The 20,227-nt window shown below is 44.4% G+C and overlaps 1 protein-coding gene across 1 annotated transcript in view; it reads right to left on the bottom strand.

The window, feature by feature from the left end:
• The window catches only part of LOC147123888 (nipped-B-like protein), an 832,420-nt gene that overhangs the window by 321,133 nt on the left and 491,060 nt on the right, over window positions 1–20,227 (bottom strand). Inside the window, 4 exon segments of the mRNA XM_085963154.1 lie at window positions 2,987–3,178; window positions 10,335–10,514; window positions 14,245–14,721; window positions 14,724–15,830. Coding sequence (XP_085819280.1) covers window positions 2,987–3,178; window positions 10,335–10,514; window positions 14,245–14,721; window positions 14,724–15,830 — 1,956 coding nt within the window.

The following is a 20,227-nucleotide window of genomic DNA, read 5'->3' as shown; positions in this document are numbered from 1 at the left end:
CTTGGTAACGACCCTTGCTGAGTTCAGATGAGTAGAGCAAATATGTACACAAATTTCTGAGAAGTTAAAAACTATAGGGCACTATTAGTAGGGGATTTCAACTACCCCAATATTAACTGGGATAAAATTAGTGTGAAGGGTATAGAGGGTGCGGAATTCCTAAAATGCATCCAGGAGAACTTTTTTAGCCAGTAGTTAGCAAGCCCAACAAGGGCGGTTCTGGACTTAGTTTTAGGGAATGAAGCTGGGCAGGTAGAAGGCGTATCAGTGGGGCAGCATTTTTGGTGCTAGTGACCATAATACAGTTAGATTTAAGGTGGTTTTGGTAAAGGAAAAGGATAGTCCAGGAATAAAAATTCTAAATTGGGGAAAAGCAAATTTTGCTAAGCTCAGAGGGGATTTAGCCATAGTGGACTGGAAACAGCTACTTGAAGGTAAATCAGTGTCAGAGCAGTGGGAGGCATTCAAGGAGGAGATCCGGAGAGTTCAGACCAAATATGTGCCCTTAAAGAAAAAAGGTGGGACTAACAAATCTAGAGACCCCTGGATGTCTAGGGACATACAGGGCAGGGTAAAGAAAAAAAGGGAGGCATATGACAGATACCGAGGGCTAAATACTCCAGAATCTTTAGAGGAGTACAGAAAGTGCAGGGGTGCAATTAAAAAGGATATTAGGAAAGCAAAGAGAGAGCATGAAAAATTCTTGGCAAGTAAAATCAAGGAAAACCCAAAAGATGTTTTATAAATATATTAAGAGTAAGAGGATAACTAAAGAAAGGGTAGGGCCTATTAGACATCAAGAGGGTAGTGTGTGTGGAGGCGGGAGATGTCGGTAGGGTTCTTAATGAATACTTTGCGTCTGTTTTCACAAAGGAGAGGGGCAAAGCTATCAGGGAGGAGGAGGAGTGTGAAATATTAGATGAAATAAACATAGTGAGAGAGGAAGTATTAAGGGGTTTAGCAGCTTTAAAAGTGGATAAATCCCCAGGCCCGGATGAAATGTATCCCAGGCTGTTAAACGAAGCAAAAGAAGAAATAGCAGAGGCCCTGACCATCATTTTTCAATCCTCTCTGGCTTCAGGTGTGGTGCTGGAGGACTGGAGGACTGCTAATGTGGTACCCTTGTTTAAAAAGGGAGAAAAGGATAGACCGAGTAATTACAGGCTAGTCAGCCTAACCTCAGTGGTGGGAACATTATTGGAAAGAATTCTGAAGGACAGGATAAATCTTCATTTAGAAAGACACGGATTAATCAAGGATAGTCAGCACGGATTTGTTAAGGGAAGGTCTTGTCTGACAAACTTGACTGAATTTTTTGAGGGGGTAACAAGGAGGGTAGATGAGGGTAGTGGGTTTGATGTAGTGTATATGGACTTTAGCAAGGCTTTTGATAAGGTTCCACATGGCAGACTGGTCACGAAGTTAAAAGCCTATGGGATCCAGGGCAAAGTGTCAAGTTGGATTCAAAACTGGCTCGGAGGCAGGAAGCAGAGGGTAATGGTTGATGGGTGTTTTTGTGACTGGAAGGCTGTTTCCAGTGGGGTTCCGCAGGGCTCAGTACTAGGTCCCTTGCTTTTTGTGGTATATATCAGTGATCTAGACTTGAATATAGGGGGTATGATTAAGAAGCTTGCAGATAATACTAAAATCGGCTGTGTGTTTGATACTGAAGAAGGAAGCTGTAGACTGCAGGAAGATATCAATAAATTGGTCAGGTGGGCAGAACAATGGCAAATGGAATTCAATCCGGAGAAGTGTGAGGTAATGCATTTGGGAGGGCTAACAAGGAAAGGGAATACACATTAAATGGTAGGACACTGAGTAGTGTAGAGGAGCAAAGGGACCTTGGAGTGCATGTCCACAGATCCCTGAAGGTAGCAGGCCAGGTAGATAAGGTGGTTAAAAAGGCATACGGAATGCTTGCCTTTATTAGCTGTGGCATAGAATACAAGAGCAGGGGGGTTATGCTTCAACTGTATAAAACACTAGTTAGGCCTCAGCTAGAGTACTGCGTGCAGTTCTGGTCACCACATTACAGGAAAGATGTGATTGCACTAGAGAGGGTACAGAGGAGATTTACAAGGATGTTGCCGGGAGTAGAGAATCTTAGCTATGAGGAAAGACTGGATAGGCTGGGTCTGTTTTCCTTGGAACAGAGGAGGCTGAGGGGAGACCTTACTGAGGTGTATAAAATTATGAGGGGCCTAGATAAAGTGGATAGAAAGGACCTATTTCCCTTAGCAGAGGGGTCAAAAACCAGGGGGCACAGATTTGAAGTAATTGGTGGAAGGTTTAGAGGGGATTTGAGGGGAAATTTCTTCACCCAGAGGGTTGAGGGGGTCTGGAACTCACTGCCTGAAAGGGTGGTAGAGGCAGGAACCCTAACCACATTTAACAAGTACTTGGATGTGCACTTGGGATGTTCTAACCTGCAGGGCTACGGACCAAGAGCTGGGAAGTGGGATTAGGCTGGATAGCTCTTTGTTGGCCGGCGCGGACACGATGGGCCGAAATGGCCTCCTTCCGTGCTGTAACTTTCTATGATTCTAGAGTAGTGATAGCAGCAATGATCGTTATCAATGGAATGTTAAAATATCTTTCATTGTCTGCAGCACGCAGTCCTGTGAAATTAACCCCGAGAGCTAAGATAAGGTCAATAGGGGCATTTTAACATCTATTACATCAAGTTTCCCCACCCTGTGATACGTTGTAAGTTTTGAAATGAGGATGCTCCAAACAGACTTTCTGGCAGTAATTGGCCTTCAACTGTACACTATTTTAAAATACCCCGTAGATCTCAGGTTACAAAACTCTGAAGTATGGCTTCATATTCTAATCAATAAAAAGTCTGCAAAACCTCAACTTAAACATCCAGTACTAGTGTACTTTATAAATGTTGCAATGTAAAAGTTAAACTCCATGTTGGCAGACTTTGGCCATTTCCTGTAATTCTGGTTTATTCCATTGTCAAGAAATGCACACTTACTGTCAATGAGACTGGGAGGAGGGGAATCCTCCTCGGATCCGGGGCTGTGCTCCCGATATCTGCTTCCTGAGCTCCTCCTGCCTTCAATAGAATGGGTGCTTCTTCGCAATTCATTTAGAATCCGCCGGTCACGTTCTTCGCACTCCCAGGCTTTATCTGCCTCTCGATCCTTCTTGTGCCTCTTCCTGGAAGCTGGGAGTGAACAGGTTGTTTTCACATTAGAATTTAATCCTTTTGCGGTGTCTCTTTCTATCTACCACAACCGCAATACTTCGGTGATAATTTTAGACTCCTCCATAGCTTTTACCTCACTGCAACGGGCTTAAATTTTATAGGTGGCCGGCCAACTGAACCCATCAATGACACAGGTGTTGTGCTGGATAAGTGTCTGTGCAAACCCCTTCACCAAATTGAAGTAGTGACGCAACAAGCTGCAACTCAACTGTTTAAAAAAAAGCAGTGACTGCATATCCCACAGGCCTGTTCAACTGCTGAATTGCATATCTATAGGATTGCTCCCATGCTGTTAAAAAACTGCACTTAGATAATTATGTAAAGCAAATTATCTTGCATTTTTTCCATTTTCTTGAGATTCGTCTATTCTATTTTAAGCCCCAAGTCTAAACCTTCATGCACAGCAGAATTATCCATCAAAGGTTCAGCTGTTTGTCGACTGTGGTCGACAATCAAGTATATGCCTGAAAAGCATTTTCTAATCTCTTTTCAAAGCTACACAAATAAATATTGCAAAATCTTAAAGAATGTTATAAACGATGGAATTTAATACAGAGAAGTGTGAGGTGATGCATTTTGGCAGAAGGAACAGGGAGACGCAATATACACTTAATGGCACAGTTTTAGAGTGTGCAGGGACAGAGGGACCTGGGAGTTAATGTGCATAGGTCCCTGAAGGTGGCAGGATATGTTGAGAGAGTGGTTAACAAAGCATATGGGATCTTGGGCTTCATAAATAGAGGTATTGAGTACAAAAGTAGAGAAGTTATGCTGAACCTTTATAAAGCGCTGGTTAGGCCACAACTGGAGTATTGCATCCAGTTCTGGTCACCACACTTTAGGAAGGATGTGAAGGCCCTTGAGAGGGTGCAGAGGAGATTTACCAGAATGGTTCCGGGGATGGGGGATCTTAGTTACAAGGACAGGTTGGAGAAGCTGGATTTGTTTTCATTAGAGCAAAGGAGGTTGAGGGGTGATTTGATAGAGGTGTACAAGATTATGACGGGTTTGGATAGGCTAGACGGGGAAAGGCTGTTCCCACTAGTTGATGGTACAAGGACTAGGAGACACAGATTTAAGATTGTGGGCAAGAGGTACAGGGGGGATTCTTTTATGCAGCGAGTGGCGAGGACCTGGAATTCGCTGTCGACGGAAGTGGTGGAAGCGGAGACACTCAATGTTTTCAAGGGGCGACTGGATAAAAACTTGAGGGAAATAAACTTGCAGGGCTACGGGGGATAGAGCAGGGGAATGGGACTGACAGGATTGCTCTACAGAGAGCCGGCACGGACTCGATGGGCCGAATAGCCTCCTTCTGTGCCGTTATGACTATGTCCTGAATTGCATGTCCTGCTCTTGATCCAGTCCATTTTAGCTCGAGTGCTTTCACCGATTCCATCCCCAGAATTTGGGAACCTCCCTTAACCCCTCGGCCTTGCAACCATTCTCCCATCCATCAAGAACTACCTCAAAACCTGTCTCCCTGAGCTTGCATTTAGTCACCATCCCTATCCTTGCTCCCTCCAGGCATCGCTCTGGTTATATTTGCCTCTTTAATGCACTTTGGGTTATTTATTACTTTAAAAGTGTTAAGAGATGCTAGAACTTCTGTTCGAGAAAAGGAAATTTAGCCCCAAAGCTCATTCTAAGTATTACCTCTCTATCTGACCGGAGCTGAGCGGCGGACCTGCGAGAGGCAGAGAGTCAGCGAGAGGAGGATAAAAGGAGTGCGGAGAGGAGGCCTGGGCCCGGAGCTGAGCAGCGGACCTGCAAGAGGCACAGAGTCAGCAAGAGGAGGATAAAAGAAGCGCAGAGAGGAGGCCTGGGACCGGAGCTGAGCGGCGGACCTGCAAGAGGCAGAGAGGCAGCGAGAGGAGAGAGAGAAGTAAAAATTAATCGAAGTGTGACGTCACCAGAAAGCAGGTAAGTGATTGGTTGGTGAGTATTTCTCTCTTTCTCGCTTTTTTCCAAACTTAATTTTTGTGGATTATAGTTTCTAGGGTCTCTGTTGTGTAGTGGGGAGTGCTGGTAAACAAGGGCCCTTGAGTATATCATTTAATTGTAGTGTAATTAGTGGTATTGACTTGATTTAATTTAATTTGAATTAATTAAAGGGTAAGTCATGGCAGCACAGCTCGGCCCCGTGGCATGCTCCTCCTGCACTATGTGGGTAATCAGGGACACTTCCTGTCTCCCTGACGACTGTGTGTGCGGGAACTATATCCAGCTGCAGCTACTGACAGACCGTATTGCGGCGCTGGAGCTGCGAATGGATACATACTGGAGTGTTCGCGATGCTGAGCACATCGTCAATAACACGTTTAGGGAGTTGGTCACATCGCAGGTAAGGCTGCACAGGCAGGAAGGGAATGGGCGCCCACCAGGCAGAGTAGTAGGCGCAGGCAAGTAGTGCAGGGGTCCCCTGTGGCCATCCCCCTTTCAAACAGATATACCATGTTGGATATTGTTGAGGGGGATGGCTTATCGGGGGAAGGCAGCAGCAGCCAACTTCCTGGCATCATGGGTGGTCCTACTGCACAGGACGGGAAGAAAAAAAGCAGGAGAGCTATAGTGAGGGGAGATTCTATTGTAAGGGGAATAGCTAGGCGTTTCTGCAGCCGCAAACGAGGCTCCAGGATGGTATGTTGCCTCCCTGGTGCAAGGGTCAAGGGTGTCTCGGGGCGGCTGCAGGGCATTCTGGAGGGGGAGGGTGTACAGCCAGTTGTCGTGGTGCATATAGGTACCAACGATATAGGTAAAAAATGGGATGAGGTCCTAAAAGCGAAATATAGGGAGTTAGGAGGTAAATTAAAAAATAGGACCTCAAAGGTAGTAAAGGCACATGGGATTGGGGGCAAGGTATTGACTTGGATAGAGAACTGGTTGGCGGATAGAGAACTGGTTGGCAGACAGAAAGCAAAGAGTTGGAATAAACGGGTCTTTTTCCGAGTGGCAGGCAGTAACTAGTGAGGTACCGCAGGGATCGGTCCTTGGACCCCAGCAATTCACAATATATGTTAATGACCTAGACGAGGGAACTAGATGTAATATCTCCAAGTTTGCAGACGCCACAAAGCTGGGTGGGCGTGTGTGCTGTGAGGAGGATGCCGAGAAACTCCAGTATGATTTGGACAGGTTGGGTGATTGGGCAGAAGCATGGCAAATGCAATATAACGTGGATAAATGCGAGGTTATCCACTTTGATGTCAAAAACAGGAAGGCAGATTATCTGAATGGCACTAGATTGGGAGAAGGGGACATGCAACGAGACCTGGGTGTCCTTGTGCACCAGTCGCTGAAGGTAAGCATGCAGGTGCAGCAGGCGATTAAGGCAAATGGTATGTTGGCCTTCGTAGCGAGAGGGTTGGAGTACAGGAACAAGGATGTCTTGCTGCAGTTGTACAAGGCGTTGGTAAGACCATACCTTGAGTATTGTGTGCAGTTTTGGTCGTCTTATCTGAGGAAGGACGTTCTTGCCATGGAGGGAGTGCAGCGAAGATTCACCAGGCTGACACCTGGGATGGCAGGAATGACGTATGAGGAGAGATTGGGTCGATTGGGCTTATACTTGCTGGAGTTTAGAAGAATGAGAGGGGATCTCATTGAAACTTATAAAATTCTAACAGGACTAGACAGACTAGATGCAGGAAGGATGTTCCCGATGGTCGGGGAGTCCAGAACCAGGGGTCACAGTTGAAGGATAAGGGGTAAGCCATTTAGGTCAGAGGTGAGGAGGAATTTCTTCACCCAGAGTGGTGAACCTGTGGAATTCTCTACCACAGAAGGCAGTAGAGGCCAATTCATTAAATATATTCAAGAAGGAGTTAGATATATTTCTTGAGGCTAAAGGGATCAAGGGATATGGAGAGACGGCAGGAACAGGGTACTGAATTTGGATGATCAGCCATGATCTCATTGAATGGCGGAGCAGGCTCGAGGGGCCGAATGGCCTACTCCTGCTCCTATCTTCTATGTTTCTATGTAATCTCAGGATTGCTACTAGTGCCACGTGCTAGTCAGAATAGAAATAGAAGGATATTTCAGATGAATACGTGGCTAGAGGAATGGTGCAAGGGGGAAGGATTCAAATTCCTGGGGCATTGGAACCAGTTCTGGGGGAGGTGGGACCAGTACAAACTGGACGGTTTGCACCTGGGCAGGAGCGGGACCGATGTCCTAGGGGGAGTGTTTGCTCGTGCTTTTGGGGAGGGTTTAAATTGAAGTGGCAGGGGATTGGTAACCTGTGCAGGAGGACAGAGGAAAGGGAATCAAGGATAGAAACAAAAGACAGGAAGGAGAAAAGCAAAAGTGGAAGGCAGAGAAATCAAGGGTGTAAATCAAACAGGGCCACAGTAAATAATAATTCTAAAAGGACTGAGTGTTAAAAAATCAAGCCTGAAGGCTTTGTGTCTTAATGTGAGGAGCATTCATAATAAGGTGGATGAATTAGCTGCGCAAATAGATGTAAACAGATATGATATAATTGGGATTACGGGGACATGGCTCGAGGGTGACCAAGGCTGGGAATTCAACATCCAGAGCTATTCAATATTCAGGAAGGACAGGCAAAAAGGAAAAGGAGGTGGGGTAGCATTGCTTGTTAAAGAGGATATTAACACAATAGTAAGGAAGGATATTAGCTCTGGTGATGTGGAATCTGTATGGGTAGAGCTGAGAAATACCAAGGGGCAGAAAACGTTCGCGGGAGTTGTATACAGACCCCCAAACAGTAATGCTGAGGTTGGGGATGGTACTAAATGGGAAATTAGAGACGCGTGCAATAAGGGCACAGCAGTTATCATGGGTGGCTTTAACCTACATATAGGTTATGCTAACCAAATTAGTAACAATACTGTGGAGGAGGAATTCCTAGAGTGTATACGGAATGGTTTCCTGGACCAATATGTGGAGGAACCAACTAGAGATCAGGCCATCTTAGACTGGGTATTATGGAATGAGAAAGGGTTAATTAGCAATCTTGTTGTGCGAGGCCCCTTGGGGAGGAGCGATCATAATATGATAGAATTCTTCATTAAAATAGAGAGTGAAGTAGTTGACTCAGAGACTAGGGTCTTGAATTTAAATAAAGGAAACTACGATGGTATGAGGCACGAGTTGGCTAGGATGGATTAGGGAACGTTACTTAAAGGGTTGCCGGTGGATAGGCAATGGCAAACATTTAAAGATCGCATGGATGAATCACAGGATTTGTTCATCCTGGTTTGGCATAAAAATAAAACAAAAAAGTTGACTCAACCGTGGCTAAAAAGGGAAATTAGGGATAGCATAAAATCCAAGGAGAGGACATATAATTTGGCCAGAAAAAGCAGTAAACCTGAGGATTGGGAGCAGTTTAGGATTCAGCAAAGGAGGACAAAGGGATTAAGAGGGGGAAAATAGATTATGAGAGTAAGCTTTCAGGGAACATAAAAACTGACTGTAAAAGCTTCTATAGATATGCGAAAAGAAAAAGATTGGTGAAGTCAAGCGTAGGTCCCTTGCAGTCAGAATCAGGGGAATTTATAATGGGGAACAAAGAAATGGAAGACCAATTAAATATATACTTTGGTTCTGTCTTCACAAAGGAGGACACAAATAACCTCCCAGAGATGTCAGGGAACATAGGGTCTAATGAGAGGGAGGAATTGAATGAAATTAGTATTTGTAGGGAAATGGTGTTAGGGAAATTGACGGGATTGAAGGCCGATAAATCCCCAGGGCCTGATAATCTACATCCTAGGGTACTTAAGGAAGTGGCCCTAGAAATAGTAGATGCTTTACTGGTCATCTTCCAAATGTCTTCGATAGAGAACTGTTTGGCAGACAGGAAGCAAAGAATTGGAATAAACGGGTCCTTTTCCGAGTGGCAGGCAGTGACTAGTGGGGTACCGCAGAGATCAGTGCTAGGACCCCAGCTATTCACAATATATATATAAATGATCCAGACGAGGGAACTAGATGTAATATCTCCAAGTTTGCAGACGACACAAAGCTGGGTGGGCGTGTGTACTGTGAGGAGGATGCAGAGAAACTCCAGTATGATTTGGACAGGTTGGGTGATTGGGCAGATGCGTGGCAAATGCAGTATAATGTGGTTAAATGTGAAGTTATCCACTTCGGTGGCAAAAACAGGAAGACAGTTTATTATCTGAATGGCAATAAATTGGGAAAAGGGGAAGTGCAACAAGGCCTGGGTGTCCTTGTGCACTAGTCGCTGAAGGTAAGCATGTAGGTGTAGCAGGTGGTTAAGAAGGCAAATGGTATGTTAGCCTTCATAGCGAGAGGATTCGAGTACAGGAACAAGGGTGTCTTGCTGCAGTTGTACAGGGCCTTGGTGAGACCACACCTTGAGTATTGTGGGCAGTTTTGTTCACCTTATCTGAGGAAGGATATTCTTGCCATGGAGAGTGCAGCGAAGATTCACCAGACTGATACCTGGGATGGCAGGAATGACGTATGAAAAGAGATTGGGTCGATTAGGCTTATATTTGCTAGAGTTTAGAAGAATGAGAGGGGATCTCATTGAAACTTATAAAATTCTAACAGGACTGGACAGACTAGATGCAGGAAGGATGTTCCCGATGGCGGGGGAGTCCAGAACCAGGGGTCACAGTCTAAGGATAAGGGGTAAGCCATTTAGGACTGAGATGAGGAGGAATTTCTTCACCCAGAGAGTGGTGAACCTATGGAATTCTCTACCACAGAAGGCAGTTGAGGCCAATTCATTAAATATATTCAAGAAGGAGTTAAGATATATTTCTTAAGGCTAAAGGGAATCAAGGGATATGGGGAGAAGGCAGGGACAGGGTACTGAGTTTGGATGATCAGCCATGATCTCATTAAATGGCGGAACAGGCTCGAGGGGCCGAATGGCCTACTCCTGCTCCTATCTTCTATGTATCTATGTACTGTATCTGATTGGATTTTGAATAATCCAATGTTTAAACTGGTTAATTTGCTTGGCAGATTATTCCAAACATTCCTCACTTTTTTTTGTAATTAAGTGTATTTTTCCCGGTTAGCTGTTCAGAATGTACTTTCACTAATCTTCAGGTCTGTCCTCTAGGTTCTACTTTCTTAGCTTGATAAAACAAATAACGGTAGGGCTACTTACATTCAAAGTCACTGTCATTATCACCCTCATCCGAGCTGATTTCTGCATAGTTTGGCTTTTCCTTCACTGTGCTGCGTTTCCGTTTGTTCATCTTCACACGTTCACAGAGTGGCATCGTGGACTCTATCTCAGCGAGGAGGTCAGGGGGAAGCTCCTTCAGCACCGATTGGTCAATACCACCTGTCACAAAACAACAGCACACGGTGTAAGAAATCAAAACGAATTGAAAATATCTGAAGCTTTACTGATCAATTATGGTCAGTTCAGATTACATAGCGCTTACAGCACAGAAACGGGCTGCTCTGCTGGTGTTTGTGTTCCACACAAGCCTCCTCCTACGCTATTTAAATCATTTACTGTGGTTTAATGCTGTATTCTGCTCCAGAGATAGCGTATTTCACAATCCGCAAAGCATGGTTTTACACTATACTTCTATTATTGCATCTGTCTTATTGGTGTTAGCAATTAGGTTTTCTGCCTCACAGGTGTCAGGAATTAACAGTTAACATTTCCAACTGTCAGCACAACACATGTGGATAATTAGTTATCTCTTTTTGGAAAACTGAAAATCGTAACATGAAGTTCACTAACTTCACTCTGTCCTTCCTTCAGCTCAATGCACTTCCTGAAGTTTACAGTACATAAAGCAGCTATAATAATTTTTGAGAGAGTCAGCCTAAAACAAATGACCTCAAAAATGATTTTGAAACTTGTCTGGCTTTTCAAAATTATTTAAAAAGTTGCTGTGTAGAAAGTGCTTGATGAAAATATTTAATCAGCACAGCTGACTGGTACTGATGCATCCTGGGAAATTAAGCACACTAAATTCTGAAACAGCACAATCCAAATTCAGCTCACCGGGTCAGAGCCAATGTTCCCTCAAATTTTTATTTTGTACTGAGCGGGCCACAAACTCCTTTGAACACGACTGTTTTGTCCGTGGGCAAATTTTACAACAGCAACCACTTAAAAGCATATATACAGTATTGCCATATTGCCACCCCACCGTCTCAAATCATGAGACAATCAGACAAACTCTTAAAAAATCATGAACCAGTTGCTTTCTTTTGGTTTATAAACGTCATTAGTGAATTTATTTTCTAACAGTTCACAGCTGTTACAAAAACTATTACATGTCTTGTGTTAGAATTTGCTCTGTCAGGTGTCCCATCAAAGTTAATCATAAAATCTCAGGGTTATTGTCAGATTAGGATATGCTAATATTGGAGATTAGTCGGAACAATGGTAGAGTAGGACGAAACAGGTCGGCAACATCCTATGTGAGGTATTAATAGCAGATTGGCCAGAACAAGAGGCACTGAAGCCAACACATTATCAACGTCAAATTAATTATCTGGGATTTTCCAGGTCATCTGTGCTGGCTATCCCTCATTAATCCATTTGAACCATAGCAGCAGATTTAACGTCTCATCCCAAAACCAAATAGACCGGATATTGTTGGTGGAAGGAAAACACTTGGTGAACCAAATGACTTGTTCTGTTAAGTTTTCCTATTATTACACCAAACATTAGCAATAACTTCGATAGCAAAATACTGCAGATGTTGGAAATCCGAAATAACAACAGAAAATGCTGGAAAAACTCAGCAGGTCAGGCAACATCCGTGGAGAGAAATTTGAGTTGACGTTTCGGGTTGGACCCTTCTTCCTAACTGGAAAGAAAAGAAACTAGATCGAAGGCAGGGCTGCGATCGGACAAAAGAATAAAAGAAACAAAAGAAGTAAAAGAGATTAGAAGCTAGACGAGATGGTAATAGGCTGGGATTAGGTGTAAAGTGTACTGGCAGGGCAAAAGATAGGTGCCAGGTGTGAGAGAGAAACAAAAGGAAAGGGGGTGGGGGGGGGCGGTGGGGGAAAGGAGTGGAACAATTACAAGAGAAAATGAAATATGGGGCCGAGCTTATGATCTGAAATTGTTGAACTCGATATTGAGTCCGGAAGGCCCTTCCCACTGTCCAGGGCCCCAAACACCCCTTCCAGGTGAAACAGCAATTTACTTGTACTTCTCGCAATCTAGTATACTGTATTCGCTGCTCACGATGCGGTCTCCTCTACATTGGGGAGACCAAACGCAGATTCGGTGACCGCTTTGCGGAACACCTCCATTCAGTCCGTAAGGGTGACCCCGAGCTTCCGGTCGCCTGTCATTTTAATTCACCGCTCCATTCCCACTCGGACCTCACCGTCCTTGGCCTCTTGTATTGTTCCACGGAAGCTCAACGTAAACTCGAGGAACAGCACCTCATCTTCCGATTAGGCAGTCTGCAGCCTTCCGGACTCAATATCGAGTTCAACAATTTCAGATCATAAGCTCGGCCCCATATTTCATTTTCTCTTGTAATTGTTCCACTCCTTTCCCCCCCCCGCCCCCCCCCTTTCCTTTTGTTTCTCTCTCACACCTGGCAGCTATCAATTCAATTCAATTGCTTTTGCCCTGCCAGTACACTTTACACCTAATCCCAGCCTATTACCATCTCGTCTAGCTTCTAATCTCTTTTACTTCTTTTGTTTCTTTTATTCTTTTGTCCGATCGCAGCCCTGCCTTCGATCTAGTTTCTTTTCTTTCCAGTTTTGAAGAAGGGTCCAACCCGAAACGTCAACTCAAATTCTCTCCACGGATGTTGCCTGACCTGCTGAGTTTTTCCAGCATTTTCTGTTGTTATTAGCAATAACTTTGTTTCCAACATTTGTTGGGAGGTGGTGAGAAACTAAAGCTGGAATTAACGTGTATTCCAGTGCAAACATAAACCCGTACGAGACTCATGCCTCACGCCTTTAGTACCCGCAATTATCTCGGGTTAGATCAACATTTTTTTATTGAAGTTCACCCAGAACCACTTTCCATGGGAGCTAAAACGCTTGTAGAACTGCGGCCTAATTTAAGATCAAAAATTGCTTCCCTCCCCCTCCCGCCTTGGTATTGCTCAGCTTTATCCGGACACTCATTCACACCAACATTTCCAGTTCAGGATCGTCTTCTTGGGTTACACATCCACAGTTCACCTTTGTCTGCATTACATCGCATAAATTGAAGCGTGAAACAAAGTATGCCTGAAGAGGTTCACCAAGACTCACAGTCGGGATAATTTATTTCCTTTTGAAACGTTCATCTAAAAATAATTATATAAAAATATAACTGTATTCACTTTCTTGCCCGCTCCGATCAATAACCACCTCCCACGTGTGTTGTTCCAATGTGCAGCCGGAGACTGCCTTTCTGCGCGAAGCATGTGATGACCAGGTCCAGGAAACTGAGCGGGGGGCGAGCACAGGCCTCAGCAACACCGAGTGCGCGTCTCAGACCCCGGATCAGAGCCGGCGGGCGTGCAGCGAGGGCCCCGGCACCATTAAATTGATGGTGCAGGACTTCCCCCACCCTACCCGCTGCTTCCCAGTTTCTTCACCAGTTTCCACCAAATCTGATTCTGTTTCTCTCGAGAATGCACCGCGGCTCTGGGAAGCATGCACACTCTCAGCAGGGAAATCAGCACAGTGGATAGAGCGGTTGCTGGGGTGCAGAGAATTGAGAGTCCTGCGTCCTCCATTAGGCAACGGCTACTTGTAAGTGTTTTATTACACGCATCTCCGTGGAAAAAGTACCGACAGAATCCCGAGACAACGCTCGCTGGGTTCCAGGGCTTTGTAGCTTAGCAAATGCCGTTCCAATTCAAATCGGCTGAGGTCCCAAACGACACGCCCTGTGAGGATTTCCGGGCCATTCTCATCGCTATGAGATTTTCCCACTTGTTGGCTATTGGGCCGCTTACCCCGCTCACTGCGCGGCCTGTGAATTTAAGTGTGCGGGACCTTACAGATCGCTGCGTGGTCGCGCACCTTATAGGGAACATTGCACATCACAACTAAGCAATCATAAAAAGTAAAATCAGTACCTTTACTTGGCTTGGAGGGCAGTCTACTCTTGGATTTGCTGGAACTCCTTGATGCATTTTTGTCTTCAGAATCCTTGATAAATTTCTGCACTTCATCAAAAGGCAGTTTATGGAGAACCACAACAGGCTTGATCACTTTCTTCAGGTCCTCCACTAGATCCATTTTTTCCACCTTTAATTTTAATTCATTCTTATCCATTGACCTCCGCAATTCCTTCTGCTCATTGCAAACATTACCATCCTTATCCCGCTTGATTTTTGGAATTACAAAGTTTCTTAGTGCATCGGACCTTCCTCCCCCCAGTAGATAGCTGGGAAATTTTTCTTTGTTATCAGAAAGGGGTTTGGGAGTGTCTGGTTTCACTCTGCTCCCCTCCGATCTCCGGTCGTCCCTGTCTTTACTGCTCAATGATGCTGACGGAATGTCTGATCTTCTGCTCTGCTTCAATGCAGTTCGATCTTTCATTTCAGATTTTATTTTCCAGGCTCTCTGTTATCCTGTTTGACTCTGGGGCTTTCTGATCGCAACCTATGCTCGGCCCGCTCCCCTCTGTCGCCGGCCCGCTCCCCTCGGTCACTGCCGCGCATTTCTCGGTCACTGCCGCGCATTTCTCGGTCACTGCCGCGCATTTCTCGGTCACTGCCGCGCATTTCTCGGTCACTGCCGCGCATTTCTCGGTCACTGCCGCGCATTTCTCGGTCACTGCCGCGCATTTCTCGGTCACTGCCGCGCATTTCTCGGTCACTGCCGCGCATTTCTCGGTCACTGCCGCGCATTTCTCTGTTGCCTGAATCAGAATGTACTTTCTTTTCCACCCTCACTGGTTTTGAGCAGTCTGTCCGGTTAGGTTTAGGAGTCTCATTTCGAGTAGGTTTAGAATCAGACTCACTCTTGCTCAGTTTTGGGGTCTCTGGTCTCTTAACCTTTGATAAATCCACTTTTCCTTTTTCAGGATCATTTTTCTCATCTGATTTCTGTTTCTGGGTTTCCTGGTGCAGCTCTGGCTTATCTTTGGGAATCTCTGAACTCTGTCGTCCTTCATGTCGTGGTTTTGGTGTTTCTGATCTACTCTCAGCTTTCATTTTAGTATGTTCAGATTTGCCCTCATGTTTGTGTTTAGATATTTCGGGTCTCTTCTCTGGCATTGGTTTAGCCACATCTCGCCTGTTGTCGTGCTTTATTTTCGGTGTCTCTGGTCGGCTCTCACTCTTCTGTTTGGGAGTTTCTGGCCTGGGTTTGATCACATCAGGCCGACTGTCGTTCTTTTGGCTGTCGTCCTTTTGTCCCTCGTTTTCAGATTTTCCCCTGGGAATCTCCGGGCGGTTTTCTGGCTTAGGTTTCAATACTCCCGTTGTGTCTTCTTGCCGTGTAATTAAAGATCCTTCAGTGTCCTGCCGTACCAACTCCAAAGACTTCTTCACACTTTCTGAATCTGGAGGAGGGGCAGCTTGTCCATCGGTTCTTCCTGCATGTTGCAGATCAATACTGACCAAAAGTGCAGGTCTGTTTGCACCACCCCCACTTCCTCCTCCTCCAGCAGTCTCTTGTGGGAATGAGTCTTGTTTCCGTTTCTTTAAGGGTTTATCTGAAACAAAGAAATAAAGCTGAACTATCACTTTTGTGTACTTGCACAATATAACAATATCACAAAACAGCACAATTGGGGGGGGGGGGGGGGGGGGGGGGGGGAGAAATTAATTTACTCCAGGTGTGACCTAACAATTGGCTTGTACTAGTCACATCACATTTAGAGTTCTGCTTTCAGTTCCGATCACCATGTTATGAGAGTCAAACAGGTACTGGAAAGGTAAGATTATTAGAAGTGTGAGCTTCGATGGGCTGAGTGGCCTTTTCTCATTTTTCAAATTGTTCTCTTTTGATTATCCTTTGGTGGTGTGACAGCTTACAACCATAATATCCTAGCCACTGTGATATAGCTAACTGGTCAAATCCAGTCGTATTTGTAGAAAATGTAGCATTTATCCATATTTTAGGGGAGAGGGAAAAGTGTATTCACTCATTTAGTACTGTAATAATCACTTTTTTTTTTATATACAAGTGAGGACTTTATACAGCACAAGGTGGCATAACCGAGTAGGAATCTGCAAATAAGGTAATAAATGCATAACTCTTTCTCTGGTGTGGGCCTCAAAATTAAGGCTGCACAACAACACTCCATAACCAGGCACTGGCCAGTCTATGGCCCTGAAGCTTTAAAAATTCACGGTGACTAAAGCTGTAACTATCACCTCCTTTACTGCATCGTATACATGCAGGTTTGTAAAGCTGAAGCGCAGTAGGATCACTCTGGGACTGGAATTCTAGTAACAGTTCTAGCAATGTGTTGGCACGAAGATTTCACGAAGTAGAACAATCAGCATGCCCAAGTTTCACATTCATACGACTGTATAAGGCTTTAACACAAGGATTTCAGTAAAGTGTAATTGTGACCTAGGAGAAAAAGCACCCACGCAGAACCAGAGAAATACAGATTTAGTCCTTGTAAGCTCAAACTTGTGGCTGGAGAGAGTATTTTGAGCTGAATAACACGTGAGTTACAGGTCGGTCACTGGTGAGATGAAGCTGATCACAGAGCATTAAAATACTGAAGTACAATATTTCCTAAAGTTTATTGGTATTTATGCACCAAGACTGCATCCAATGGCCGATTGCTAAATGACTGGTCTTGGTCCAAAAATTGCCGGTGGTAGCTGGTAAATCAGATACAGCAGCTGGATTTGAACCACTTCACTTTACACTATCCTGTTAACATAAGCAATGATATTCAGCAGTGAGGAGAGAATATATCAAACATAAAATCATCCTTATACATGCAATCTATGATCTACTAAGATGTAAAGTAAGGCATCAAACTAACAGTACGATAGCAAAATACTGCAGATGTTGGAAATCCGAAATAACAGAAAATGCTGGAAAAACTCAGCAGGTCAGGCAACATCCGTGGAGAGAAGTTTGAGTTGACGTTTCAGGTCGAACCCTTCTTCAAAACTGGAAAGAAAAGAAAATAGATCGAAGGCAGGGCTGCGATCGGACAAAAGAAGTGAAAGAAACAAAAGAGCTAGACGAGATGGTAATAGGCCGAGAGCTCAAATTTCTCTCCACGGATGTTGCCTGACCTGCTGAGTTTTTCCAGCATTTTCTGTTGTTATATCAAACTAACAGTAATGCTCTTTAAACAATTGCTACATTTTCCATTGCTCATTAAATCATGTCCCCTTCAGTTTCATCAACACATGTTGCTCCCTTCTCTGACAGGGATTGTGCTACTGATGCGAAGGTCCAAATCTCTCTCAATTATGCTCAACCCAAGGTTTCAACCAGTAGAACCATCAGTGGAACAGCATAGAATCATAGAGCACAGAAGGCAGCCGCTCGGCCCATCGTGCCTTTGCCAGCTCTTTGGTAGAGCTAGCCATTAATCCCACTCCCCTACTCTTTCGCCATAGCCCTGTAGATTTTTTCCCTTCAAGTATTTATTCAATTCCCTTTTGAATGTTACTATTGAATCTGCTTCCACCGCCCTTTCAGGCAGCGCATTCCAGATCACAACAACTCGCTGTGTAAAAAAAAAGGTTTCTGCATGTCGCCTCTGGTTCTTTTGTCAATCTGTGTCCTCTAGTTACTGACCTACTGGAAACTGGAAACAGTTTCTCCTTATTTACTCTATCAAAACCATTCATGATTTTGAACACCTCTATCAAATCTCCTCTAAGGAGAACCCCAGCTTCTCCACGATTCTGAAGTTACTCATCCCCGGTACCATTCTGGTAAATCTCCTCTGCACCCTCTCTAAGGCCTTCACATCCTTCCTAAAGTGTGGTGCCCAGAATTGAACACAATACTCCAGCTGGGGCCTAACCAGTATTTTATAAATGTTTAACATAACTTTCTTGCTTTTGTACTCTATGCCTCTATTTAAACGGCACCTAAATATCCGGAATTCTCTATTAACCGGCAAAATTCTCACTCCAAAAACAACACCTCAATAACCGGCAATGTTGCCGAGTCCAAGTCCGAGTCTCCCGCGGTGGCCGAGTTAGTCAGTGGGGGTAGTTCTCCAAACTGCCACTACTCGGCCTCTTGGTGCTGTCGGAATTCGGAACACCTCAATAACAGGAGTCGGACTGTCCCGCGCTGCCGGTAGTCTCTTCTGATCCACCATTTTACAGGGGTACTGTGTGTCTCCCACACTGCTGGTAGTCATTGCATTGCATTACCCTCAACTGGCAGTACTGTACTTAATCAAGCATCTTCCACCATCCATTTAACACAACATTCTGTAGGTGAGTACCCAATTACTGTATACTGCACATTTCTTGATTAAAAAAAAAAAATTCTTTGTTTAAAAAATAGCCTCGGTAGATAACCCTCTCCGTCATCTGGAATTTTTGATCAACCGGCAACACGCCGGTCAATTCGGTGCCGGATACCAAAGAGTTTCCTGTAATAAAGTCAAGGATCCCATATGCTTTTTGAACAGACTTCTCAACTTGTCCTGCCACCATCAAAGATTTGAGTACAAACACCCTCAGGTTTCTCCGTTCCTGCGCCCTATTTAAAAATTGTACCATTTAGTTTATATTGCCTCTCCTCATTCTTCCTACCAAAATGCATCACTTCACAGCGTTAAACTTCATTTGCCATGTGTCTGCCCATTTCAACAGTCAATGACTTCCTGAAGACTGTTACTATTCTTCTCATTGTTTACAACATTTTATTTGGGCTCCACAATGCCAAGTGCAGATTCAGGGTTCAGAGCTCTGAGTTTTAGTACACAACCCAGCAGCTGTCAGCTGGATCTACTTTAATCAGGCAAACTGAAAATGAGCAGAGATCTGAAACCAACCTAAAGACAGAGTTAAGTCACTTTTCAGATAGCTTTAAGCAAGTCACAAGAATGCGCGTTCCACCAGATGCACGCATCAAGGTTATATTGTTTTGGACACTAGAAGTTCAAATTCTGGAAGTTATAAACTTCTATAGAATAGAACATTAATAGCTACATAACTTTGCACTGAACAGATGATTGTAAGAGGGCTGGATTCAAAACAAGCTGGGCTGTCTGGATCCAAGTAATCATGAGTGCACAGCAGCAATGCTCATTTCCTATAAAACCCAAGAATAAAGTGCTGGATAAATGAAGCATACAACACTACAAGAACACCCACTTGTGGACAACTAGCACTTGTAGAAAGGTTTTATTAACTCATTTCAATATTAGGAGCAGCTCTTGTGCAAGTGGAAGCATCAGAACTTTAGCGCTCCCTCGCGAGAATGGGCATCCAGCAGAACCAAGAACAGAGCGCCAGCGGATAAGGTCTGAATGAAGTTACTACCATCTCTCCCTCACCAGTGCCTCCCATGCTGGGTGCCAAATCTGACTAGAAGTCCTATGTGTTTGGCACTGTTGCATCATGCCACCAGTTCTATTTCCCTTTAGCAAATGGCACAGGTTTATGCTAGAATGCAGCAATGATTCCTGCTGCTTAGCATGATGTGCTGTTAGACATCAGAGAACAGGCCAAGACAGTGTGCTTTTCTTCAGATGTTTGCATCAAGTTACATTAATAAAATTACTATTTGGTAACTAGCAGAGCAACTTCTGGAAGTTTGTTCTAGATATCTATAGAATATAACTAACAGTAGATGTGCAGCACTGTACTGAACAGAGGAGTGCAAGAGGGCTGGACACTTGGCAATGCTCAGTAGTCTCCGAGAAGCTGTACACTGTACTTCAAAACAAAGAAAATCTGGTACTTTTGTATCAGATAAAAAAATTACACCAGCGATTTAGTAAAGATATTGTATCTGTAAGTGTTAAATTCAAGCTCTGCATTCCTTAATTGTGATTACACTGCCAGTCCAATTTGAAAAGACTGAACTTCAGTCTGACCTGTGGGAGGCTCCTCAAAGCCACCAGCAACTGCAGTCACTCAAAAGCAGAAATAGGGCCTCCGAGCG

This window comes from Somniosus microcephalus, chromosome 1, assembly GCF_052327205.1.
Source record: "Somniosus microcephalus isolate GS21.2 chromosome 1, FLI_Smic_1.0, whole genome shotgun sequence".
Taxonomy (NCBI): domain Eukaryota; kingdom Metazoa; phylum Chordata; class Chondrichthyes; order Squaliformes; family Somniosidae; genus Somniosus; species Somniosus microcephalus.
Note: the sequence above shows the minus strand (reverse complement) of the source record. Positions and strands in the feature narration are given on the sequence as shown.